This window comes from Sander lucioperca, chromosome 11 (genome assembly GCF_008315115.2).
Source record: "Sander lucioperca isolate FBNREF2018 chromosome 11, SLUC_FBN_1.2, whole genome shotgun sequence".
Lineage (NCBI taxonomy): Eukaryota > Metazoa > Chordata > Actinopteri > Perciformes > Percidae > Sander > Sander lucioperca.
Window position 1 is genome coordinate 10,479,177 of NC_050183.1, and position 27,514 is coordinate 10,506,690.

A 27,514-nucleotide genomic window follows, 5' to 3' on the forward strand; every position below is an offset into this window, starting at 1 on the left:
TTAAATGGAAGAAGTTTGGGACGACCAGAACTCTTCCTAGACCTGGCCGTCCAGCCAAACTGAGCAATCGTGGGAGAAGAGCCTTGGCGAGAGAGGTAAAGAAGAACCCAAAGATCGCTGTGGCTGAGCTCCAGAGATGCAGTAGGGAGATGGGAGAAAGTTCCACAGGCCCGACGGAAGCCTCTCCTCAGTGCAAGACATATGAAAGCACATGAGAGATAAGATTCTCTGGTCTGATGAGACCAAGATTGAACTTTTTGGCGTTAATTCTAAGCGGTATGTGTGGAGAAAACCAGGCACTGCTAATCACCTGCCCAATACAATCCCAACAGTGAAACATGGTGGTGGCAGCATCATGCTATGGGGGTGTTTTTCAGCTGCAGGGACAGGACGACTGGTTGCAATTGAAGGAAAGATGAATGCGGTCAAGTACAGAGATATCCTGGAAGAAAACCTCATCCAGAGTGCTCAGGACCTCAGACTGGGCCGAAGGTTCACCTTCCAACAAGACAATGACCCTAAGCACACAGCTAAAATAACAAAGGAGTGGCTTCGGAACAACTCTGTGACCATTCTTGACTGGCCCAGCCAGAGCCCTGACCTAAACCCAATTGAGCATCTCTGGAGAGACCTGAAAATGGCTGTCCACCAACGTTCACCATCCAACCTGACGGAACTGGAGAGGATCTGCAAGGAAGAATGACAGAGGATCCCCAAATCCAGGTGTGAAAAACTTGTTGCACCATTCCCAAGAAGACTCATGGCTGTACTAGCTCAAAAGGGTGCTTCTACTCAATACTGAGCAAAGGGTCTGAATACTTATGACCATGTGATATTTCAGTTTTTCTTTTTTAATAAATTTGCAAAAATGTCTACATTTCTGTTTTTTTTTTGTCAAGATGGGGTGCTGAGTGTACATTAATGAGAAATAAAATTAACTTTTTTGATTTTAGCAAATGGCTGCAATGAAACATAGTGAAAAATTTAAAGGGGTCTGAATACTTTCCGTACCTACTGTATGTCAGTCTCCAATGCTGACAGCATAACAAACATCTTCTCAGCACCATGAGAGCAATGCACATAGATGAGATCATGCGTATTAACGGTTTATGAATAAAAGGATTTACAGCATATGGGTGGTGCCTTGGCCTTGGGGGACACTTTGACTTCTGCTACATATGTGTGTATCTTTGCAGAGACGTTTAAATTCAGGTGTGCTACTCTGATTTTGCATAACCAATGGAGTAATACCTTTAGGATTTACTGTATTTTATATTTAATACTAGGTCTACGACAAAATGTCGAAAAAATACGATACAACAATAGCAAACGTTTGTTTCTGTGAATTACTGCTACACATGCGCACAGGCAACTATTGTTAGTACTACTTAAGTATAATTTTGAGATGTATGTAGTTTGCCTGAGTATTTCCATTGTATGCTACTAAACCTACTGTAGGCTACTTGCCTTTTTTACTCCACTACATTTATTTGACAGCTATATATATATATATATATATATATTGGGGGCGGAGAGAGTAAACTCTGCCATATTATATTGTAAGGGGAATATTCATTTCTGTGGGTCTTGGAGGTGGGAGGGTGCGGTGGGGGGCATGATGTTTGACAGGCTCGCGCTGCATGTCGGGATACATCGCGTTCTTGTTTACAAGATGGTAGGAGAGAATATCTTGCTCTGATTTACAAACAGAAAGTATTAACCTACGACAAGCTAACGTTGTCATTGTTTAGCCGTGTACAGACTACGTGTCGCTGCACAAATTCCAGCTATTTGAATCGGAGCGACGTGAAGCGGATGTGGCTCAGACAGCAGCTCTCAGGCTGACAGAGGAGACTTTTTGCACTGTCACTGACAGAGCTACAGACAGGACTGTAAGGTTAGCCCAAATCACAGGTTAGTACCAACAGTTGGCCGAGACGTGACACTGAATTTAACATTGTTTTATGTTGTGTTCACTTCCTTAGCTTGTTTATTCATTTGATAATAAGATAGCTAGAGGCAGAAAAAGCAGGACGCTATAGCCTACAGTTGCTCTAACCAATAAAAACCAGTGCTGTGTGACAGCTAGCCATAGTCAGCTGTCAGGACGCTTGTGCAATATCACGTTAGTGGTGAAATGTGGCTACTAACTAATACATGTCACTCAAAAACAGGCTTAACGTTAATGCTTTGGTAAATAAGACGTTATTTGTAGGCTTAGTCAGTGTTTGGAATGGTACGGTGGCCGGAAGGTGTCATGGAGAGAGAGAAAACATTGGAAAAACAACAAAACGCATTCTTATATACTGTCTATGGTTTATACTCAGTCAATAAATCAGCTGGCTGACGGGCATAGAAGAGAGAAAGCTATGCAGCATGTGTTCTTATTCTATTGACCTGTAAACTGTTGGGTTTTTTGCACATGATGTTCATCATATTATTCATATTTCAAAATGTTTAATTTCACTGATTAGTGGAACAAGTTTGGAACAAAGTGCTTAAATATGCCCATTCTTAATTTTGAGGCATTATCATTCCTATACCGTGTGCAGGTTACAGCTTTTTAATGATAAATAACAAATAATCTGATTATTTAGTAACATGCGCACATGTCAAAGTCTGTAAGATGAACACTTTACTGACTTTAGACTACAGAAACGTGAAAGTGAAAAATGGCTGATGTTCAGACGTCCTGTGTGCAGAGGCAGCAGTTACACCTGCTGTATATCTTTCATGAAGGAGTGGCTTTGGGACTTTGTTTGGGCGGCAAGGGACAGAGTTTAAAAGCAGCTGTATAATGCCAAAAACAATATAAAATCAAGAGCGCACAAACTATTAAATCGAGAGCATAACGTTTTCTGGCTCCATAGTAGGTTTTTTTAAATATTCAACAGCACAACATGACCTCCACATCTTGGTCACAATTCTTTACACACTTTAATTTAGGGGTTAACATGTTGGCTCATGTTGTTGTGAATAAAGAAACAAAAATGTCAGCTCTGTCATTATCAGATTTTTTTTAAATTCTCAAAAAGTGATATCAGTATCTGCCTCAGAAATCTGGTGTCAGTCGGGGTAAATGAGAAACATGCCCATTTTCCAGTAAAGATGAATAGGGACTAGAGAAAACTGTTCTAAAAATGTCTTAGTCAACTGATTGGTTATAAAATAATCTTGGTCAACTCATTGTCTCATTGTATTTACTACAGGCTAAGCTCACTGCTGAACTTTTCTTCCAGAGGACTGTCCATTGGTTCTGCAGACGTGTACCTGAATCCAGCCGAATGTAAGTCACTCTATTTGGATGCACTCAACAAGTAGCTAATGTAGCTAATATACATGCAATTAGTTAGTCTAATATTTCCATCTGATGAGTTGAACCCTTTGATGTTCTTTACCTGTGAGTCCCATCTCTGTCATTATGTCGTAGCCTTTTAAAACAAGAACACGTGTGAATGGGCCTGTTCATTCCGCCAACTAATTTTTATTATTATTTGCATTTCAAGAATCTGTTAATGCTTTTTTTTCTAACCACAGATGACTTTGAACCATCAGTCTGACTGCCTGTTTAAATATCTCACGCAGGAACAGAGCGACTGCAAAGCATCTAATTGAGCGCTACTTTCGGCAGTTAACTGACGGCTGTGGAAATGGCGACTGCACGAATGAGTTTTGCGCATCATGCCGTGACTTCCAACCTTTGGATAACAATTCAGCGGCTGCCAAAGCGCTCGAGCTGTTTAAGATTAATGCCAAACTCTGTAACTCTCACCCGTCCAAGAAAGACTCTGACACCCCTCAAGTGGACAGTACGGACCACTGTCCCACCAGGGAGAACTTCTCAGGTACTGGAAGACTGACTCAGAATCTCATGGACACTAGCTGTTTTCGAAACCGTTCCCTCATTCACTCACTAGTCTTGGCATTTATTTAAACCAATCACAATCGTCTTGGGTGGCGCTAAGCGCCAGACGGAGCCACGGTGCCTCTGCTAAATAGCCTCGGGAAGGAACTTGTTTTGGTGGAACGTGTACGTTCATAGGTTTTTTTTTTTGTTGTGCAACAGAAAACTCAGATTGGACAGATAGTCTAGCTAGCTGTCTGGATTTACCCTGCAGAGATCTGAGGAGCAGTTAACCATAGTCCTCACAAATCCACCGGAGGTTAGAACGCCAACACAGAGAAAGAGGAAGGTAAAGGACATCCGGCCGAAATGAGGGATATCCGGCTGAATTTCTGGCGGCACCTGAACAATCCGGGAAATGAAACGTCGTAGATAAAGACTACTCACTCACTATTCTCTATATAGCAGAGGTCTTTAAAGTTTTTCTGAGCAAGGACCCATAACCTGAAAGAGGGACGAGCAGGGACCCCCTACTACATATATTGTATACAATAGAGATGCATAATAAACTGGGCCTTCAATAACGTGTAGTGTGGCCTATACACATACCTTTTTATGTTGCCCTACAACATAACATATTCTTTACATATTCATATATCATATTTTAATGTCAAACATACATGTGGAAGTCACAGTGAACCCTTAAGCTTGACTGTATGTTTGGATGGCTACCCTACCTATAGGCCAGTAAGTCTATCAGCAATGTTATTGTTTTTTACGAATAGGCCAATTTATCTTTGCTAATATGTTGGATTCATGTTAATGTATATTGTTTAGACATATTTAAATTTTTGGGGGGGAAAAAAAGTTCACAAAAGTATTAAACAATAATTTGGCGACCACCCTGCAGTGACTCAGACACTAGAGATTTCGGACACTACACTGAACATTTCTAAACGTCGTTGCATCAGTATAGATCCGCCGGATATTTGTGTGACGGAAGCGGGCACGCCCAGCATCATGTAAACAAACATGAAACAAAAATACTTGTAATATGTCCCTGAAACAAACCGAGCACTCAGGAGAATAGTAAAAGTTTGGATTGCATGGATTACATTTTCAATGTTAAACTGCTCCATTTCCCCTTTTCAGTTTTTGCGGGTCCTTCTGCTTCTTCTTCTCCTCCGGGAAAACACGGCCGAGTTGCATTGTGGTATACAGGAGTAAAATGTACGGTACATCGTATGTACGCTCAAATTAGCTGTGCATTGTGGGTATTTTGTAGTGGACTATGAATGAGTGAATGAAATTAACCGCTGAGAATTCAAACAGCGCTACACAATGGCAAACACACTATATAGTGCACTATTTCCGCGACAGGGAACGGTTTCGAACACAGCTACTGACTTTAAATCAGTTCACTTGTGTTAATTCAATTGTCTTTTTACTGTTTTGGTCCAGATGTTCATTACCTCACAGAGAACACAGTATCTATGATCCTGAGTTTCTGCGAAGAGGAAGGGGACTACTCGGCTCTCAATCGCATCATCGGCAGGATTTTCTCCAGTGCAGATGCCTTGATGCAGAGTTTCAGAAAGGATGAACCCAACCCTACTGGAAACCGGGACTCTCTTGAACCAACACATGCGGACAAGAATGCGAAGCAGAGTGAGCAACCTGCGGAGAAGATGGGTGCTTCCTCTGCTGCTGCTTTACCAGACGAGGGTCTCAACGAAATGTTCGACCCTTGCGAGGTCACGGTGGACATCGGCGCTGTGCGGAGAGTCTATGACAAATTTCTAAGCCTGGACCAGGTAGAGGCTGCTCTTGTAAACGCACTCGTTTACCTCACTCCAAACGTGGAACTTGACCTGGAATACCTTGACGTGTATGAAACAAACCCAGATTATCTGAACATCTTCATCATCGTGCTGGAGAACCGGAACCTTCACAGCCCCGAGTACCTGGAAGTGGCGTTGCCGCAGTTCTGCAAAGCCATGTGCAAGCTGCCAGTGAGCGCGCTCGCCAGGCTGTCAAAGCTCTGGTCCGTGTACGGTCTCCCGCACATCCGCCGTATGATGGAGACTTTCCAGCAGCTCATCACTTTCACAGTCGTCAGCAATGAATATGACAGCGAAAATCTGGTAAACGATGACCAGACCGTGGTGGCTGCGACGCAGTGTTTGAAAGTTGCGTTCTACGCAAATATCCTGGGCGGAGAATTGAACGTGGAGCACAACGAGGACGAAGAGGAAGACATTGAGTCCGATGAGCTTACCCTGCATGAGCTGCTGGGCGAGGAGCGGCTCTATAAGAAGGGTCCTCGGGTCGATCCTCTGGAGAAAGAACTGGGCGTCAGACCCGTGGACAGCATCAAACCCCTCATCCCTTTCGAGGAATTCGTTAACGAGTCGCTGAACGAAGTGGTGGAGATGGACAAGGATTTCACCTTCTTCAAGGTAAACGCCGAAACCAAGTTTTCTTTCCAGAGCTGCCCGTTCATCCTCAATGTCATCACCAAGAACCAAGGGCTGTACTACGACAACAGGATCCGAATGTACAGCGAGCGGCGCCTCACGGCCCTCTACAGCATGGTGCAGGGCCAGCAGCCCAACCCCTATCTTAAGCTCAAAGTACGCCGAGATCACATCATCGATGACGCCCTCGTCAGAGTGAGTCACAGCACCATATGTTACTGATGGGTTTCCGTGGGGTCTTAAAAAGTCTAAAAAAATCTAAAATTTGGGCTAAAACGTTTGGGCTATTATGCGTTTTTTGATTTTTCCCATCTTTTAGTGTGTTATATAGTTTTTTGTGTATGTAATAGATGTATAAAGTATTAAAAAAAACAACAATGAATTTGTCAATGAATTCAACCTCCGCGTTGTGTTGCAGCTGGAGATGATCTCCATGGAGAACCCGTCCGACCTGAAGAAGCAGCTGTTTGTTGAGTTTGAGGGGGAGCAAGGTGTAGACGAGGGAGGGGTTTCAAAGGAGTTCTTTCAGTTGGTCTTGGAGGAAATTTTCAATCCTGACATAGGTGAGACATGAAATCACAATGTATCAGTTTTTACATTTGCTTCCCAGGTATCCCTGTTTTATTTCAGATGATGAAGAGCTCAACATTTAAGGAAATACACTTATTTCAGATTCAAATAGTTTGTCATTCAAGCATGTTAAGACATGAAGGAACAAAATCTGTTACCCAGGTCCAGCAGCGTACACAATAAATAACATTTGCAATCAGGGGGGTGGCTTCTGGGGCTCCAGCCCTGAATGGTTTCTCGAAAGCCCTGAATCTTTTAGGTTTTTAAAATAACTTCCACTTTGTGTCATTTCCTCTCAGTCTCTCAGGCTGGACCGGCAAATTAATGGAGCAAAAGTTCTATTACTGGGGAAATATCGTCATTCATTCTGTGAACTCTACTAAAAATAGGTTTCAAGATTAGTAATGCTGTTTACGCCAAATTCATACCCTATGTTATGTAAAAAAATAGATACACAAGAATTTTTTGGGGATTTGGATAAAAATTTCAGGAGTGAAAATGAGTCATCCTAAACATTTGTTGTGTTCTGGTTTCAGAATGATGGAGACAGTTGGAGAATAATTAGATACAGGATAGAAACCCTAACCCTAACCCTGGAATTGGAGAATTTTTCTTTCTTAAAATGTATTTAAACCGATTAATCGATTGCCGGGTGGGTGGGATCCTTCGTGATACATGACGCTCTGCATCTGCACCTGCTAAAGCTATTTGCTTTATTGCCAAGAGTTAGATAAGAAGATTAATACCACTCTCATATCTGGTGCATTCTCATCACACAAAGTAACAATGGGCATGCACAAATTATGGAGAGGGCCAGGGACAACAGCTGAAAATTAGCCTGTTGATCTAACTCTGGCTCATTTACAGTTACTTTGCTGTTGATTAATGAGCATGTCCCTGTCAAATAAACAAATAAATGAAATAAAATGATGTCATCGTTTCCCAAATGCTCCGTTTTACATGTCCACATGGATACAAAGTAACCACATTTTTTGAAAAATCTGCACCTGTACAGTAACAAAAACTATTTCTGTACGTATTTATTTTTTACTTTGTGTGTTTCTCTCTCTCTTTCTGTTTGACTTCCTGAACAGGAATGTTCAGCTACGACGACGACACCAAACTGTTTTGGTTTAATTCGTCCTCACTGGAGAATGAAGCACAGTACACCCTGGTTGGACTCGTCCTGGGGCTCGCCATTTACAACAACTGCATCCTGGACGTACATTTCCCTATGGTCGTCTACAGGAAACTCATGGGCAAGAAAGGGACCTACTTGGACCTGTCAGACTCCCATCCAGTACAGTAACTTTCTCCAACGTTAATATGCACTGAAAGACAATACATCAGTTCTGTATTTCTAAATATGTTTTAGAGACATCTTCTATTGCTGAAGATGTGTATGATATTGTAATTTTACTGGTAGAATTAAAAATAAATGACGCTGCAGTTTTTAGAGTTGCTGAAAAGAAACCACAAGCATAACGCAAGTTCTTTATTTTTTTCTAACTAAACTGTAGTACTTAAGGACAAATTCAACATTTTGGGAAACATACTTATTTGCTTTCTTGTTGAGAGTTAAATGAGAAGTTAATCTACCATGTCACTCTCATGTCTTTACAGTAAATTTGAAGCTAAAGTCTGAAAACCGTTAGCTTAGCTTAGCATGAAGACTGGAAGCAGGGCAAAACGGCAAGCTTGGCTCTTGTCATCACGTGATGTTGTCAGGCAACTGATGGAGACTCTAGGAAGACAAGTCCAACAACAATTAGTTTTTACTCTTTGGTTTTTGTGTGCATTACGCGGCATTCACACCAAAAAAGCAATCCGCCGATTTGCCGCAATGAAATGAAAATGAAATGAAATGTCAATGAAACGGCCCATTTGTGTGACGTCCTCTTGTGTTCTTAAACCCCCCAACAAAGCACAAGTAGACTTTATATTTCAGCGAGACATAACGAGTGCTTTGTTGTTGCAGGAAACATTTTTACCCTCATAGTGTTTTAAAACTTTCTTGTGGCAGCAATAGAGGCAGTGATGTTTCCTGTTTACTGTACGAGATTCTCACACCACCTCAAACCATAGTTTAAAACACACCGACAAGTCTGATCGCCGGTTACATGATTGGCCACTGCAGTGTGACGTGGGGTTTCTCCAAAAGTTGAGTCGGTGTCAACATTTCGCTGCAGGCCCGCTGCATTTGTTTGAGTGTCCCCTCTGCGGCAACCCCCCTGCCCCTGCCTAAACACACTACCCCATTCAAAATGAATGAAAAGACCTGCGTTTTTGCCAGACTGTCTGACAGCAGCCTGAACGCGACCCTGAACAGACGAGATATAACATGTTGTTAAGCTTTAGTGCAAATAGGTGGATTTTGTTGCTTTTAGGTAGAGCCAGGCTAGCTGTTTCCCAGTCTGTATGCTAAGCTAAGATAAGATAACTATAATCTGGCTGTAGCTTCATATTTAACAGACAGACATGAGAGTGGCATCAGTCTTCTCAACTAACTCCTGACAGGAAAGCGTGGAATCATATTTCCCAAAATCTCAAAACAATTTCTCTAACAGCAGATGTTTCTTCCTTTCTTCTTGCAGGCTCTCTACCAGAGTCTGAAGGAGTTGCTTCAATATAGCGGCATTGTAGAGGAAGACATGATGCTCACCTACCAGATATCACACACAGACCTTTTTGGAAACCCGATCTTATATGACTTGAAGGAGCAGGGAGACCAGATCCCTGTTACCAAGGAGAATAGACAGGTGAAATGTCTGCATGTTTAAACCACAACAGTGCTCCGTCTCTAAACCATGCTTATGTTCATTTACATTAACTGTAACTATTATTTTTTATAGCACCTTTCAGCCCAAAGTGCTTCACAGAACAAAATCACAAAATTAAAACTAAAGATTTAAAAAAATAAAGACTAAAAATTACAACGATAGGACAATAAAATGGTAAAATGTTTATTATAAAATAATGCAATAACATTACTCCAAATTAAAAGGCAGATTAAAAAGATAAGTCTTTAGTTTCCTAATGGTAGTGGAATGATGTAGGTTTGTAGTTAATTAGTGCAGGGCTGCAGGTAATTTTCGTTGACTATGTTTACATGCACACCAATATTCCACTATTATTCTAAATATGACAATATTCCGAATTCCGGTTGGATAATCCGAATAATGCCTTTTCCGAATATATCATTTTCCGATTAAGACTTTTAAAATACGAATAATACCAGAATACGATATTCTGGTATTATTCAGGTTTTAGAGGCATTATTTGGACATGTATACAGCGCATTCAGAATATGCTTCTCAATCTGGGTTTTTACCGCAGTTTACAGCCTCTTGCCTGTTTACGGCTTATGGTCAGCTCTGTGCGTTGCTATGGTTGCTGTACATAAACTAACCAGCCAACAAAGACTTGGATATCAACAGGTTTTTGGATATGCGCACACATCGCTACGCCGACCTTTTCAAGAAGCTGGTTGAAGGAATGAAAGAGGGACGCTGTGTTCACACGCTCCAACAAGTCCTCCACCGCTGGGAAACTTTGTATTTTAAAAATCCTGTTTTGCACGGCTACATGTAAAGGTGAATATCAGTGGAATATTCACTTTCATTAACCATGTAAATAGCTTAGTCGGAATATCATCTTTTTCGGAATAATTATTTGCATGTAAACATAGTCACGGTCGATTAATCTGTTGAGTAATTTCAGAAAATGGTAAAAAAAAAATGTGGATCAATGTTTCCCAAAGCCCAAGATGACGTCCTCAAATGTCTTGTTTAGTCCACAACTCAAAGATCTTCAGTTTACTGTCCCAGAGGAGAGAAGAAACTAGAACAATATTCACATTTAAGAAGCTGGAATCAGAGAATTTTTTATTTTTCATAAAACTATGACTCAAACCGAATAATCGATTTTCAAAATAGTTGGCAATTAAGTTAATAGTTGACAACTAATCAAATCATGTTTGCAGCTCTGTATTAGACAGGGCCTTGATATCAACTTAAATCTACTTTTCCTCACCAAATTTCCTTAATTAATTCCTGCTTGGAGATAGTGTCTACCTACATTATTATTAGAATCAATAACTGGCACATATTTTTTGTTCCTCTTTTGATTTAAATGTACATTTCACAAGTGCAGCAATGGAAACTCAATGTATATGAAAGAGCTAAAAATTATGCAACTCAACTGCCAATTTCATGACATTCTGTAGGTCGTCTTTCCTCTGTGGAGAGAAGGTGTTAACATAACACACATAACACTCTGTCGGTCACATTCGTTTTTACTGCAGTTATGAAAGGAAGTAAATAATGAGCAATTGCTTTGTTGTACTCTGACATGTTTTTAGCTTTTTACATCTCTGTTTGACAGGAGTTTGTGGACATGTATGCTGACTACATACTGAACAAGAGCGTGGAGAGACAATTCAAAGCCTTCAAAAAAGGTTTCCTAATAGTCACAAATGAGTCCCCACTGAAATATTTGTTCAGACCCGAAGAAGTAGAGATGCTTATCTGTGGAAGCAGGGTGAGGAAACAACACTTAATTTAGATTTTTGTTACTTTATTGCAGCCAGTGATCTATGACTTACAGAGCAATCTCTTGGGATTTCACAGAAACTGGACTTTGAAGCACTTGAAAAGACAACAGAATATGATGGCGGTTATAGCAAAGACAGTCAAATCATCAAGTAAGTCCCATTTACCTTTTGTCCACATACACAGCACACCAGTTAACCCTCGTGTTGTCTTCTTGTCCACCCTGCAACTTTTGGTTTTTCTGGGTCATACTTTTAAATTAAATTAAAACTCGTTTTTCAACGCATTGATCAACTTTATCAACGTTTTTGTAGTATTTTTTCACTTTTTTTTCAACATTTTTAAGCATTTTTCCAACATTTTTTATTACTTTTAAAAAACAAATTGACATTGTTGTCACTTTTTTTATGTTCTTTTATCAATTCAGATAGTAGTAGTAGTAGTAGTAGTAGAAATCAGAAAGTAGTGAACTGATCATTTACTTTACTTGTGAAGAGTAATGGTTGTATGGAACCATCCACCTTATGTTTTTGGACAATTTGGTTGAAAGAAACCCAAATTTCTGATATAGAAACTTTTTGAAAATGGGTCAAATTTGACCCAAGGACAACAGGAGGGATACAGGTTCACCTCTTTTTTTTTTTGTCATATTTGCTCAAACTGTCACTGTATTCTGACAGTACTAAATGAGACATATATCTGTGACAATAATGCGTTCCTGTGCCTCCTCCTGTTGCTCCTAAAGGCATAAAGAAAACAACCAATCAGAGCAGAGTCTCTAACACTGTGTCATTGACTGCACGTGAACTGTGATCAAACTGTCAAACTAGGCAGCACTGATCAAAGATCGTTACTGACAGAAGAAGTTACTGTTGCTGCATTGCCTATTTCTCTACTCAAATGTTTTCAAAAAAAAAAGTTTACTCCAGTCGGTGGGCGGTGGCTAATTTTGGCTCGACTGTTTTCAACATGGTAGCCAAATTTGATAAGCGCTGCCTAGTTCAACTGATCTGAAGAAGCACTAGAGGGAGGCAGAGGAACACAGATAATCTGTCTCACGTATCATTGCCAGAATATAGTGATAGAGTTTCAACAAATATGACAAAATCTATATATAACTTAACTAGGTAACTTTATAAAAATGACCAACTGCAGCTTTAAATCGTAATTTAAAGAAACATGTTTTAAGCAGCAGGTCACACAAATGTTTTATCATTGCTGTTTAATGTTGTCTTTTATTTCCTGCACACAGAGATTTCTGGGAAACAATTCACTCCTTTGGAGAGGAGCAGAAGAGGTTGTTTCTTCAGTTTACTACCGGCACAGATAGAGCACCAGTTGGCGGGCTCGGCAAATTAAAAATGATCATTGCCAAGAATGGCTCGGACACAGACAGGTACCGCACAGCCAGCTTTTATTTTTTGGAGGTTTTATTTACTATTTTTTAGGCACAATAGATGATCGCGTTAAGAACTACAGCCCCATTTTGTTTATTTAGAGGACAGATTTAAACAACATTTTATTGTTGTATTTTATCCTCCAACAGACCTAAAAATATACTAGTAACTGACAATTACCCTGCTATTCCACCAGGCGTGTTTGCGCCGCGTTCTGGCTGCACCGTGGTTTTGTCCCGTCGTCCGTCGTCCACCACGCGTTGTACCCCACCGGGAGCGTCTCAGAAGCGTAGCATCTTTCATGCCCAACTCGCAGATTTCGCTGTTTTGGTAATTTTTCCTAGATATTTATGCTTCTACCATAAAAGTAAGTAGTCTACGTAGTTAAATGTTTTTTTTTTTCATTTAGTCCAGTTATGAACAACATGCGTCAAAGATTTGTAGTTTGTAGTTAGTAAATAGTGTAGTGATGTAATATATGATCAGGAGTCAGGAGCACACTGTTTATTTAAAAAAAATTGACTGGATGCTCTGGCCCTTCCACTAGTGTCCCGCCTGTTGCACGCCCCGCGGTTCAGTTACGTCTTTGTTATTTAATCCTTGCCTGTCAAATGAAAACTGAACAAATAGAAAACTGTCAAAGCAACACAATAAGCTTCTCATTTTACATTCGTCCTATTTTTAATGCTCTTACTTTTCATCCTCTCTTTCAGGTTACCAACCTCTCACACCTGCTTTAATGCACTGCTGCTCCCAGAATACTCCTCCAAGGAAAAACTGAAAGAAAGACTTCTCAAGGCCATCACATATGCCAAAGGATTTGGGATGCTGTGACAGAGCCACAAAGAAAGTGTTCAGACTGCATTTTAACAATAAAAGGGGAAAGAGGGAAATGACATAAAACAAAATGCTGCAATAACCCTGTGCCTAACCAACCTCTACCCGTCATGCTCCACTGTTGGCCTTTCACGCCGAGGCCTAACTTCCTCCGATAGTTTGTTTCATATACTGTACAGTACAGTAGGTTTCCCAAAGAGTTTACAACGGCACTTAAATAATGTATTTCCTTTTGAGTTTCTGGGCAAACGTGAACAATATTTGATTTGTGAAACTGTGAAAGTGCACTTATACACAGAGTTTTAGTGAATGCCAGCACAAGCAGTATATTTATTTGGACTTTTCTCATGTTTTTCAGTTCTTCGTGGTTTAGCAGTATTCAGTTCGAAGGCTCTCTTCCCACAAGTGGGATTGGACTGAGCATAATGGTGCTCCTTGGTAACGATTGGCATTGTAGTATATTAAACTGAAGCATTTTATATTACTGCTAACCCAAATAACCTCACTGACAAGCTCATATTTAAACTATTTCCTGTCATTGTGAGAGCAAACTCGCCACTAACCTAAAGGTTATTTTGAAGTATTTCTGTGTTGTGCCTCTTGTACTACATATAAAATGAATACTGTGTGTTGTGAAACAGTGAACCTGACCAGATAGTGTGGTTTCGATGGCTTGCAGGGTTTCAGGATGACTGGTCGGTTCAGACTTTCACTTCCTGAAAAAAAGTGTTTCTCTTCCCTTGGTTTGTTTGCTATTAGGTGTTTCTGATTGTACATTTTAATGTGCAGTTGCCAAACGTGCAATGCCTATATAAGGAAAAGAGTCACATGAAATGTTTTATTTGGCCAAATATCTCAGGTACATAAAGAATGTGCAGATAATGTGAAACTCTTACGTAAAGCAACTATTATGCAAAGAAATTAAAGGTGAAAAAAAAATCTATAAACGTTGTCATTAATATGCATTGAAGGAATTTACACTGACAACATATGGTATAATACTAATGTGAACCAAAATCTTTGAAATTGGTCCAGTATTGAGCAGGCACTCAGTAACCTGCAGCCGCAAACTGGGCTACAATGTAATCATGTAGGGCAAAATGTGCATTAAAAGTGATATTTCAGCCACTGACTGACTTTGTCTGGCAACATATATAAATATAAAAATAATATCTACAGAGGTATTCCTTTTTGTTAAAGAGTAAGATCATTTTTGCACCAGAAACAGCTCCAAAATTTCCATTGCCAAACTTACCAGACATCATTGAAATAATCAATACTTTGTGTACAAGTGCGTTTTACGATGATAAAATTACTCTATATTTAAACGCAGTCTGGTGGGTTTGCCGATAGAGATTTTGGGGCTGTTTCATGTTAAACAAAAAGGAGCTTACTCTTTAACAAAGAGGTCCACCTCTGTAGGGATCCTTTCCATAAAGTTGTCGCACATGAAAGGGGTGATAGAATGATTGTATGGGGTATTTTACACTGTTCCTTAAGGTCTCCTAATAGGGTATGTAACATTGGTTGGGCTGAAAATTGCCCAAGTGCTATTTTATGGGCCCTTAACTACCCTGTGAATATGTCCCTATTTGTAACAAGAGCTTTTCTTCCAAATATGGTATGCTCATGAATATTTAGATGAGCTGTGCGCTGATTGGTTTGAACGAACCACATACACATACATTGGAGACGAGACAGCAGGTCTCATATTTCAAACACTGCAAAGTTATACATTGTTTATCTGCTATTTTGTTATTAAATTCACTTCTGAGACATTTTTATGCGAGAAATCATCCATCTCAACACCTTAAAGATGAAAAGTTATTAAAGAAAAACTTTTCGTCAAACAGTGTGGGTGTGGCATGGTGGCCATTTTGAGTGTTTAGCGATGAACAAAGAAGTTGTAACTTGAGTGTACGTTGTCGTATCTGCCCGAAATTTCTCACGATTGACAAGGGTCCAGGTCTGAGGACATCTACAGGCCAATATTTACTTTTGGTCATAGCGCCCCCCGCTGGCAACAGGAAATGCGCCTTATATGACAAACATCATCCGATTTACATGAAACTTATAATTTGTGGTCTACATGTGATACTGAGCCGCCCCCTATAATTTAACCACGCCCACTTACTCAAGCCACGCCCCTTTCATAACATTTGAACCGTTTAAGGTACAGTCTTGTGTGAGGTGTCATTGAACTCAGCAGAGTTCCTTCTTCATTGGTGACGGTTTGGCCCGCCCCCTATGCTTAACCCACGCCCCTTTTCATAACATTTTAACCGTTTAAGGTAGTCTTGTGTGAGGTATCATTGAACTCAGCAGAGTTCCTTATTCATTGGTGATGGTTTGGCCTGCCCCACTATGCTTACGTCACACCCCCGTCACAGCTAATGAACTGTATGACGTAGAGTCTTGTGTGAAGTATCATTGAACTCAGCAGAGAGTTCCCTTTTGTTGGTGACGATTTGCAGTGTCTGAGTTCCGTGCAAATGCATGGTCGCAAGGAGCGGCGACCGCCAGTAACCCCGACGCGCACAGAGGCGCGAGGGCCCGTCCATCGCTGCTTGCACCTTTAATTACAGTTTGAATTTCGTCACGCCACTTATATTACAGCTACCCTAAGGTCTTACAAAGCTAACGCTTGTGTCCGATTTCAATTTAATGCATTTTTGTAATTGTGAGGGGTTTCGTTAGCTGCTAATGTCCATTCAATCCTATGGGTAGCTAAAGATCGCGGCTAGCTAGCTAGCTACACTTTCGGCATAACTATAATATATTTACACTTTGAATTTCGTCACGTCACTTGTATTACAGCTACCATAAGGTCTTACAAAGCTACAGCTTGTGTCCGATTTCAATTTAATGCATTTTTGTGAATGTGAGGGTTTTCGTTAGCTGCTAGTGTCCCTTTAATCCTATGGGTAAAGATCGCAGCTAGCTGCAGGCCCTGGAGCTCCGTCAGGGCCTCAGCATTTGGTAGTCCAGCCGTAACGGAGATCCATCTAGCTCACAGCGAGCCAGGGTCTGTGAAGTAGGACATGCCGGGCGGCGAGGCAGCACCGGCCGCTGTCACATAGCCTGCTGAGCTCCTGCTGAGCTCATCCTGAACGGCGACACACAGTCGGACAAAATTTGCAATTAGCCATTTTCGTAAAACGGCCCATATTTGAGCTCTACATAGTTGATTTCTCGCATAAAAAAGTCTCAGAAGTGAATTTAGTGGTAAAATAGCAGATGAACAATGTATACAATTTCTGAGATCTGCGCGACCTATTCAGAAGACTACCTGATCTCAGATCAGTGGTGTAGCCTTTGTAAATGTTGGAGCATGACAAAGATAGAGACTAGAACCAAATTAGGAGGAGCCACCGAGTTAACGTCAACTCTGTGGTTCGTTGAGATTTGCCCGTTTTCAGAGGCAGTTTCAAATTGTGAGATTTGCAGAGGGAAGAGGTGTCAATGGGATTTTGAGGTTCTATGTATGTCCTATTTACCCACCAACCTGTCGTTATTCAACTATGACAAGGTAAAATCGGTTTTGCATTCTATCACCCCTTTAAGAATAATAATCTGAGTATGTCAGTGGCAAAACAAGCACTTTTAGTGGACGTAAATGGAACTTACATTGTAGCTTGTTTCGCAGCAGCCCACTGCAGCGTTCTCGCTTAAATTTCAAAGGTTATTGGTCACACCAGTCACTTGGACACAAAAACATGTTAAAATAGTGTCCAAAGGATCACGTATTGTGAAAGAGGTCAATTGTAGGGACAAACCCCAAGACAATTATCACTCGAATTACTTCTCCCTTACCTACAAAAGGACAATCTAGACACAGTATATGTTATGTTAACATTGAATGTTTATTTACATATAACATCGTAATTTACAACTGATAGTGTGTGCTGATAATAACTTTTAAACAGAAGAGCATTTGGGTTTATTTTGTACATTCACATACAGTATCAAATGGATGTTGCAGTTTCATTATTGAGTAGGAATTGTAATTTGTACTACTGGGGAAAATGTTAATACTGATCAGGAAAAAAACTGTGCTTCTGATCAACATACTCGAGGTGTTTCGTGACACCATGACATTGTCAATTGTAGCATGCACACAAAAATAGTTGCTGCATACACTGTACACAATTTGACACATTGTGATGATAAACAGATGTATGAATGAATATAAACATGGTCCTTTAAAAAGTGTCACTCTACTATTCTAAATGAAAAATCCCTTCATTTCCTGTAAAGTCCTCAGGTATCTCTCACATTACTGGACTTTTTTATCTTTGTCGGCCACCACTTCTGACAGGTCCTGTGGTTGTATGGCTTTCACTTTGGTCTCCATCTCATAGACCCTCTGCTTCATCTTCGTCTGGTTGGAGGTGAACTCCGCCATCAGTTGGGCGAACTTGGTCTTCATGAGTTCCAGGTTGACTTGCAGTTTTTCGATCTTCTCCTCCAGGTCTTTGGGGTCAGCACCAGCGTTGGCCACTGCCTCATCAATCATGTTGTCTTTCCTCAACATGGCTGTCCCCTTCTCCTCCAGAGCTTTTTTGGCATCTGGATACTCCAAGAGAGCCTCCATCAAGTCGTCTTTGGACAAGGCAAAGAGATCAGAGTATCCCACGCTTCTAATGTTGGCTGTTCTTCTGTTGCCTGCTTTACTGCCCTTGATTCCCAAGATACTGATTTCCCCAAAGTATGCGCCATCGCTGAGCACTACGAACTGAGTGACTCCATCATCTGCCACCACAGCTAGCTTCCCCTCCTTGATGATGTACATCTCCCTGCCAATATCTCCTTTCTTACAGATGTAATCTCCAGGACTGAACACTTGTGGCTGCAGCTTGAGCACCAATTCAATCAGCAGACCGGCTTCGCAATCCTGGAAGATACGTACTTTTTTCAGCGTATCCAAATGGACATTGATGGCAATCTCAGCCTGGAGCTTGTCTGGGAGGTTCTTTAAAACTTCCTTCTCATCACAGGTCTTCTTCTCAGTCCACAGGTAGTCAAACCACTTGATGACCCTGGCCTCCAGGTCTTTGGTGACCTTTCGGAACTGCATGTACTGCTTTATGGAGTCGATCTTTGCCTGGAACTCAGCACGAGAGGCATTCATGTTGGAGATCATGGCACCGACGTTACCGACAATACTAGCAAAGATCAGCACACCAGTAAGGAAGTCGGCGATTACAAAAACGAATTCAACATCCTTGACTGGTGGAGGGGTCTCTCCGATGGTGGTGAGGGTCAGTGTGGACCAATACAGGGAGTAGATGTACTTTCTGGCCAAGCGGCCGTACTCCGGGTGGCTGATGTTGGGATATACCCATGTGTCAGATCCAAAACCAATGGTTTTTGAAAGGGCAAAGAACAAACAAGCATTCCAGTGGATAATGACAAGGATATAAAGTACGAGGTTGCTGATACGAAACAAGTTTGGGAAGCTGGTTCTGGTTTCAGTCCGCTCAAAGAACTCAAAAAGCCTTGATATTTTGCAAAGGCGGTTGAATCTGAACTCAGGGTTGTTGTATCCGAATTTCAGAAACAGCAGATCAGTGGGTATCATTGATATCATGTCGTATTTGAACTGAGGTGTTGTTCTATATTTATCTCTCAGTTTCTTGGAATCTTTTACCAGCAGGCCTTGTTCGAGGTAACCTGAGGGACAAACACAAAATTAGGAGCCAAATCCAAAACTACAATGGACACAAATTTGTGTAGACCAAAATCCCACCTGTTCTTGATCTGACAAAAGTATCTGTATAGTAGATGAAATCTGAGGTGTAGTCCAAGAATATCCAGAGTTTTGTATATGTGTCCTGCAGTTCATTAAAACAGGCTCTAGAAGACAAGGCGGATACATTTTAAATTGTGTATATGGCCCACTAAGTGAAGACTGCATTTTGAAGCATGTCAAATGTTAAATACCTTGTTACAATCATTATCAGGTTATAAAATACTGGGCCTGCAATGACGGTCAGCCATCTGTAGTACTGGTCTGCGGCTGGATCCATAATCCAGATTTCTTTCCTAAAAACAACTCAACATGACTTTAAGTTGTCGCAATATCTTATTCATTTGACATACAGTTAGTATCAAACAGACAGATGTGTGTTTTATTTAATCACATTTCCCTGTCTCAATAGACATGCTGTATCTAATGGTTTACTTACGGTGGTACCACTTTCTTTTTATCGTCTTTCTTATCATCTTTCTTCTCGTCTTTTTTCTCATCCTTCTTCTCTTCTTTTTTCTCATCCTTCTTCTCTTCTTCCTTCTTGTCCCCGTCTTTCTTCTCGTCTTTTTTCTCCTCGTCTTTTTTCTCATCTTTTTTAATCTCCTCCTTTTTTTCCTCTTTTTTGCTATGGATCACAAGTTACGTTTTTTTATGGTGGTGACAAAGGACAGAGGTGGTCTATGAGGGGCTGTCAGAGGGCTGGCTACCAGACTACACGAAGGGTCAACAGGGTCTAGTGGAAGTTTCACAGTTTGGATTCAAGACTTTGTTGGAAGATCTGGTGCAGGTCATACATTTGTCCAGCAGATGGCATCATAATACAGGTATGTTTTCATGTCTTCTTTTCAGTTTACCACTTCAAACTACTGTACATTTCATGTCCCATTATTCCACCGAAGGTTAAATCGGAACAACCCACATCATAACTTGCAACAAAAAACTCCTCTAACAAGCAAAGGGGCAGAGGGTTTATCTATCTAGCTAATGCAGGAGGAGACACCATAAAAGGAATGGGGAATTGGAAGACATGTTGTTTCAAGAACTTCTGCGCTTGTAAGCTACTGCAGAATATACCACATTAGCTACATGATACAAAAGATGCTACTAATATCCAGCATGATCTATTTTTCAAAAAATCTACTTTCTATTCTATATTCACTCTATTTTCTGACACAAATATGCACACACTTACTCGTCTGTGTTGTTGCAGTTGTTCATGTTGTAAGTAGCTAGCGGCCACTTACTGGCAAGACTTTGGAAAGAAATAAGAGGGGATGTTTTTGCACAGGTAACCCTCAGTGTCAGACATTAAAGCTCTTTGTCTTTGCAAACACAGTTAAATGCAAAATACCAAGTTCTTGTGCTGTGTCCCTGTGTTGATTATTAATTTATCTCTTGTTAAATGCATCTTGAACACCGATTAAATGTGATTCAGGGTGGCTAGCAACACTAAGCCCAACTTGATCGTTAGCTAGTGGTTAGCTAGCAGACAAATATCATGGTAGGAGTTATGTTTGTATTTCAGCTGACAAAAACTTTTACGTTTACATTTACAAAGAATGTGGTTGAGGTCTAATTTATTTTATTTCACCCATATCCTCCTCCTCCTCCTCCTGATCTAACAGTGCTGGTGAGGGAGGTTTGTGTGGTGGGCAACAGTCCTCTGCAGCTCTGTCTCTCCACAGCTCTGTATTGCACTTTTAAGGAATACAGTTACCCAGAAATAAGTCACGTAACTCAAGCTAAATATGCACTAACTTCCTTTTCACTAAGCATGGTTTCTAGTTCCATTCAGTGGAGTCTGACTCATCAAAGATTTGAGGAATGATTGTTACTCATAGATTAGTCTATATCGACGACGGGATGGTTCTGGTGCATCCGGCACTTAGCGACGCCCAAGACAATTGTTTGATTGGTGTAAAGAAATGCCAATAAACCAGAGCATGTTTTTTTTTTTCCCCATCCAGGAATGTTGTGTGAACTAGCCAGACCCTCTTCCGCAGCGCTGTGGAGGAAGGTCTGACAATGCGAGACTACTCAAAGATTAATTGTCCTCTGTGGTGGGTACTGTTTGAAATTTTTCAAACAAAAGGAACCATTGTGACTGTGAGGCCTGGAAATGAAACTTTAAGCCACTGACCAGTACTTACTTTCTCTTCCGGGTTGTGTCGTTGTGGCCCACAGACTGGGCAGTGCTCTCTCGACTGGAGATGTCTTTGAGCTCAGGGCCTCTGAAGCGCTCCAGGAAAGAGTCTTGCCTCTCTGTTTCGGGGTGCACTCTGTGAGACACCCAGTTCCACACCATGAAGAAGAAGTAAGAGAGCCTAGAAGGTTAGCAGGAGGGAAAACAGAACAAAGTGACACCCATCTAGCCTAGGAATGTAACAGAATCTATAAATACCAGTGGTGGAGGATGTATTCAGATCATACTGCCTACTTAAGTAAAAGTAGTACAATAATACAAAAATACTTCATTAATAGTATATATTTACATTACATTACAAGATTAGTAATACTGATATGTAAGCAGCATTTTACTGGTTTAACTGGTCAAGGGGTTAATTCTACTTTATATACATTTAGGTAGTTCAGTCCAGTGGCCGCCTTAAATGGTCACAAGATACAAGCCTGTCGTGAGATAGTTAAGAGGAGAGGACATAAAAAAAACGAATTTCTGTATTTGTATACATTTTTTGGACTTTGGACTGAATCTAGCTTTTTGGGCCTCAGACAGTTATTTAAAAGAAAGGTGCTTTTTATCTTTTGGTAAGGGGTTAAACACCAAAACCACTGGTCTATTCTTTTTAACAATGTGTTTTTTGTGTGTGTTTTTATAAGCTCATCATGTGTGTTTGTGTTATGTTTGTATGTAAATCTTAATCTAAAATTAAACCAGTAACTAGCTGTCAAATTAATCTAGTGGAGTAAGTACAATATTTCGCTCTGAAATATAGGGGAGTAGAAGTATAAAGTAGAATAAAATGGAAATGTACTTAAGTAAATTAACTTAGTTACTTTCCACCACTGGTATATCGACTAATAACTTGAAAATACAACAGAAGTTTACCTAGCCATTGCCCCAGCACCTGTAACGGAGTCTCTGTGGGACTCTGAAGACAGCGCTCTCTCTGAGTTGTCTTCACAAAGAGACTGAGCCCTACCAGACAGCAGGTGGAGAAAAAAAATTACAGTGATGTGCTGACAATCATGCAATTTCCAATTGACACATTTTTGTCAAAGGTGCAGAAAATGTGTCTTCAGCTGTCAGAACGGTTAAAGCACTTAGACAACAACGCAAAAGGCGCTGATGTGATAGAAAAGTAGTCATAAATTCTCCAAAATCCTGATTTAAAAGTAGCACACAGTGAATTTTTAACCATTATTTTGAATCCTAAGAATGTCATGGTGATATCAGACCTGCTGTCCCTATTTTCAATGACAGCGAGCTCATCATCAGGCTTGTTGGTGGGCAACCACTGCCTGGTTGGAAGTGAGATTTCACTGCCGATTTTTGCCATGTCGTCGTGTCTGGCTCTGCTGGCCTAAAGCACAGATACAGAAAAGAAAACACTATCAGACTGCAACTTTATGGCATGAACATCACTTTTTACAAGCCAGAAATCATACAGCAAAAAAAACAATTATTTCCCTCCTGAGAGCTGGCGGTTGTGGATGTGTTTACTGAACGCCACTTTTCACTGTTTGTCTGAGAGTAGCCTCTAAAAATACACCCTCATTATGTCCTTAACACTAAACAGGATCAGTGCTCTCGCTCTGTGAACGATCAGCTGCTTTTTAAAATAACTAAGCTATGGCTTACAGGTAGACTGCAGTTGCTATGTTCAGTTGGAATACAGCAGGTTAAGTCTATTAGAGCACCACGTACAGAACAGGTCCCACTGTACATGCTGAGGGTAATGGCTCTTGTCAGTTCTAGGTATAGTCTGGAGAAACAGCCAAGCCGGCCATATTCTCCTGTTAAGGGTCCAGGAACTGTGTTAAAAAAAAAAATTATTTTTATGATTTGATGTATTGCAGATGGATTTTAGGTTTTTGAGAAAATTAAACTGTTGTGCTCATTTTTATTTCATTTCTCAGTATCAATGCAGTATGGCACATATCATGACAATAAAATATATTGTATCATCTTGATCTCATCATGAATTCATATCATCCATAATCCCATACTTAAAATTTATCAGAGAGCAAAGGAATATAAAAACAAAACCAAATAAGATAAACACAAAAAATAGTAAATTAATAAGCCAGGCAACACAGATCCCTACCCTTATGGCTTATTTTATTACATAAGTAGAGTCATAGCTGGAGCCCATTTTTAAAAATTAATTTAGGCTTTTGACGCCTCAATAAGTGTGTTATGTGTTCCATTTTATATATCTCTCTCACTTTTTGTAATCATAAACTGTAGTCAGGGGAGTTCAGCCAGTTCCAGGTAATACATTTCACAACTCCTGTAATAAGATTCAAAGTAAATATTGTTGGTTTCTTTATTCTACCCCTTCTGGTATAGATTCTTGGATCTTGTGGGATATCACCATGTATTACCTCCCTTACAGCTTGGAATATTTCCTTACAGTAGTTTTCTAATTTTTGAGACCAGAAGAGTTGTGTATAATTGTCCAGTTGTGTTCCACAATTCCTCCAGCAGTTGCAAGGAAACTTGAGAACAATTCTAAAAATGTGATGTCCTGTGTGATGTTTTGCCTCAAATAATAGTTTTTTTTGTCGGCTGTATAATGACTCACTGATCTCTGGGGAACACCAGTGGTTGTAACACGTGTACACATGTAGATTAGTGCTAATACCAGGGAGTTAACCAACCCCCACTAAATTAAATCACTGGCAGAATCACCAAGAAGCCGAGTGCTTGAAGGGTGAGGAAAGGTAAAGCCAACGCTGTGTCTGTACATGAAATGTGAGTCGTTGCATCATCATCTCTGAGCCACGCAGCACTTTTCTTGATCCCGAGAATACATATTTAGAATGAAGTGTTTGGGAAGCCATGTGTTTCTATGTTTTGCCTCTTCTTTCAAACATGACAACCACAATTTGATTAAGTCACAGACTAGAGGATGATGGTGCAATGCGAAGCACTTTGTGCATTTTGGTGAACAAATCTTCCATTTGATTTTTCTAATCATACTAATATTCATTCAAAAAGCCCTGACGATGACATACTTGCAATCAAGTGGAAATGTACAATATAGCAGTGTTTTTCACAAATATTTGAAAAAAAAGTTCATAAAATACATTATGTTGGGAGAAAGTATTGTATCCGCATGTCCACTATCTATCTTAACAGAACTGAATTTACCTGAGCCAGGCTCATATCTGATATTTCAATATGACTGCTGGTACTTGCAAGCTAAATCTCAGTCTCTGGATTATCTGATGCTGACAGTTTCTTGAACAAATGTTTTTTAACTTTATTAATAATGCTTTGACTCAGTGACATCCTGTGTAATTATTTAACGTGTGTCCTCTGAATGTGTACAATAAAAAGGCTCTTAAAAACCAATGTCATTGTTTTTGTTGCTGGAGATTAGTTGCTCTGCTGAACCCATGTATCAAGACTAAGAGGCTTGAGTCTTGTGCTAAGGTGGTATATTCATCAAGACATCCTCTTCCCTCATATAGGCCTACTGTATGCCTGCAATAACTCATTATTTTCATTAAATCCAGTTTTAATGTAAACTCACGTGTTCATTTTTTTAACAATTTCGAAATGTCTAATATTAATGATTATTGAATTGTAATATCTTGTTATGCTTGACAATATCCGCCTTCATGTATCAATATGTTCTCTGTGAATAGGCTTCTCAACAAGTGTTGTTTCTGTAGTCTACGGATTGTTTGCTGTAACTCATAACGCATTTTGGGACATTTTGAACAAGTCGTTTCGAAATAATAGCGCGTGTAAAAAAGAAAAAGAAATATTGAAGCCTTGACAGCTTTAATGGGAATTGATTAGAGCATCTTGGAATCGACTACCTGATGCTGCGACAGACTTCAGAGCGGCTTAGAATCCGAAATGAAAAGATTTCTTTTATAAAATCTGCATCAAAATGGATCTGAACCTCAGTAGTAAATGCGTTTATAACTCACCCCGTTTGAAGCCGTCTCACGCTGACTTTTGTATTCCGACAAAACAAGCAATTCTCCTCTGATCGCTTCTGTATAATCCCATCTTCAGAAACACAAATGTCATACAGTTCTCCAGCGGAATATTTCCGATCCGAACACAGCCTCACAAAAAATAGCGATGTCGGCTGTCCATGGCTGGCAGCGGCGGCTCTGCTGGCCGGAGACTCTGTTGGCTCAACTCACAGGTCCCAGATCAGAGGGGGGGAGGAGACCTGTCCATCACTGGCCACAACTCACAGCCTCAACTCTAGTCTCGCATTGTCAGCAGGGGCGATTCCGGGGGGGGGGGCATTTTCCCAGAATACAACAGTGTTGCAGAATACAGCATAGAAAGTCTGCTTAGAAATAAAGGAAATATTGAATAGGATAGAACAACACAATGTAATTCTGCTAAATAAAACATCACATAAAAAGTCACATTCATTATTAATTCCACTTGTTTTTACTTTAAGCAAATTGTATCCAAATACAATACACATTTTCTATAGGCTAAGTACTGGTTCCATGGTATCAGAATTTTGGATAGTCATCATGGAAACATTAATTGGTCATGTGACAAGGGCTGGGAAGATTGGCAGAACAGGCAGCGTAGTGACAGCATTCTGATCCAATGGAAATCACAATTGTCAGATTGACAGCACTTTAGCCCAATCATATTTCAGGAGGTACAGACATAATGAGAAGACATTTTAAACTGCTTATACTACTATACATACTACTGTGTATACTATGCTACCTTTTGTAACAAATAGGCCTACTAATGGCAGCAAATTAGCATGTCTAACTCAGACAGCTCTATGTGTTTAAACAGTGGTGGAAGAAGTATTCAGATCATTTACTTAAGTAAAAGTACTAATACCGCACTGTTAAAATACTCTATTACAAGTACAAGTCTTGTATTGAAAATATTAGGCTACTTAAGTAAAAGTATGTAAGTATCATCAGGAAAATGTACTCAATGCAGAAAAGAAGTTGTACTTGTAGGCCTGTATATTGTTGAATAGTTTAATTTAGAAAAAAACATCATATTCTATAAACTACATGTGTTTAATGTGCAGAAATCTTAATGTGTAAAGTAACTAGTAACTAAAGCTGTCAGATGAATGTAGTGGAGTAAAAAGTACAATATTTCTCTCTGAAATGTAGCGGAGTAGAAGTAGAAAGTGGCATGAAGAGAAAAGACTCAAGTAAATGTACTTAGTTACATTTTACCACTGAGTTTAAAGCTACAGTCAGTGTATCAACCAGTGGTAGAGTGTAACTACATCTACTTGCTGTACTTAAGTGCAATTTTGAAGTACTTGTACTTTACTTGAGTATTTTTACTTTATACATCTGCTTTTAGTAGTTAATCTTCTACTAGTACACATATAGAAGATTATATTCAAATTATAATATAAAAAACAATTTATAAAATACATTTTGCTCTATGTTCCCCCCAAACTCATACGGCTTAGTTTTTTCTTGCTCTGTCAAGTGGCAAAAGTGCTTTTGAGTCGTCCATACTGTTAACGCTGTGTTATCCAGTCAGGGGGCGACTCCACCACAAGCCACGCCCCCAGCTATGACGACTAGCATCTTTTTGGATTCCTCATATGAGGGCTCTGGGTACTCAGTCCCCTTTCCACCCCCAGTCCGACACCCCTGCTGGTACCCCATGATTATAGAGCTTTTCTGTGTAAACATAAGATTTATGAGGAAAAGGCCAAGTAAAATAATGTATCCACCCATTAAATGTCTTTTTAATAAACTATGTGAGCCAACATATTAATTGGAAGTCAATCACTTGATGAGCAATAGTGTGTGTGCGTGTGCGTGTGCGTGTGCGTGTGCGTGTGTGTGTGTGCGTGTGTGTGTGTGTGCGCGCGTGTGTGTGTGCACGCGTGTGTGTGTGTGTGTGATTAGAGCCGACTGAGAGGAGC

At 40.2% G+C, this 27,514-nt stretch overlaps 2 protein-coding genes across 10 annotated transcripts; one reads left to right on the forward strand and one right to left on the reverse strand.

Annotated features, from left to right (window-relative positions):
• The first annotated feature begins 1,630 nt into the window (after nt 1–1,630).
• ube3a (ubiquitin protein ligase E3A) lies at nt 1,631–14,618 on the forward strand. 5 transcript variants are annotated; one of them, XR_004106712.1, is made up of 12 exons: nt 1,631–1,914; nt 3,240–3,286; nt 3,586–3,845; nt 5,306–6,516; nt 6,740–6,884; nt 7,986–8,191; nt 9,486–9,650; nt 11,275–11,430; nt 11,520–11,593; nt 12,694–12,837; nt 13,035–13,205; nt 13,552–13,683. XR_004106712.1 is itself a non-coding variant. In XM_036007727.1 (11 exons), the coding sequence occupies exons 4-11, from the start codon at nt 5,338–5,340 to the stop codon at nt 13,670–13,672; spliced, it is 2,190 nt and encodes a 729-aa protein (XP_035863620.1). In that variant the 5' UTR covers nt 1,632–1,914; nt 3,240–3,286; nt 3,538–3,845; nt 5,306–5,337; the 3' UTR covers nt 13,673–14,618. The 5 variants fall into 5 exon arrangements, 4 of the variants coding, with proteins under 4 accessions (XP_035863620.1, XP_031165293.1, XP_035863621.1 ...); XM_036007727.1 differs by lacking the exon at nt 13,035–13,205 and having other exon boundaries at nt 1,632–1,914; nt 3,538–3,845; nt 13,552–14,618; XM_031309433.2 differs by lacking the exon at nt 13,035–13,205 and having other exon boundaries at nt 1,632–1,914; nt 13,552–14,618.
• A 3,114-nt stretch (nt 14,619–17,732) lies between these two features.
• cnga3a (cyclic nucleotide gated channel subunit alpha 3a) lies at nt 17,733–25,812 on the reverse strand. Of its 5 annotated transcripts, none has more exons than XM_031309437.2 (9): nt 25,554–25,812; nt 22,845–22,969; nt 22,495–22,584; nt 21,578–21,706; nt 20,620–20,679; nt 19,864–20,052; nt 19,619–19,720; nt 19,425–19,531; nt 17,733–19,348 (listed from the first exon to the last, which is right to left on the reverse strand). In XM_031309437.2, exons 2-9 carry the CDS (start codon nt 22,943–22,945, stop codon nt 17,952–17,954), a joined length of 2,175 nt encoding a protein of 724 aa, XP_031165297.1. In that variant the 5' UTR covers nt 22,946–22,969; nt 25,554–25,812; the 3' UTR covers nt 17,733–17,951. The 5 variants fall into 5 exon arrangements, with proteins under 5 accessions (XP_031165297.1, XP_031165296.1, XP_035863622.1 ...); XM_031309436.2 differs by having other exon boundaries at nt 21,578–21,751; XM_036007729.1 differs by lacking the exon at nt 22,845–22,969 and having other exon boundaries at nt 25,554–25,724.
• Between the last annotated feature and the right edge of the window lie 1,702 nt (nt 25,813–27,514).

Bases quoted from the DNA above. Each gene is read 5' to 3' on its own strand.
- ube3a (XM_031309433.2), top strand. The intron at 3,846-5,305 runs GTACTGGAAGAC...GTTTTGGTCCAG, and splicing joins CACCAGGGAGAACTTCTCAG to ATGTTCATTACCTCACAGAG. The intron at 12,838-13,551 runs GTACCGCACAGC...CCTCTCTTTCAG, and splicing joins AATGGCTCGGACACAGACAG to GTTACCAACCTCTCACACCT.
- cnga3a (XM_031309436.2), bottom strand. From the start codon at position 22,945: ATGGCAAAAATCGGCAGTGAAATCTCACTTCCAACCAGGCAGTGGTTG. The intron at 19,532-19,618 runs GTATTTAACATT...CTTGTCTTCTAG, and splicing joins CTGATAATGATTGTAACAAG to AGCCTGTTTTAATGAACTGC. The intron at 19,349-19,424 runs GTGGGATTTTGG...TTTGTCCCTCAG, and splicing joins TTTTGTCAGATCAAGAACAG to GTTACCTCGAACAAGGCCTG.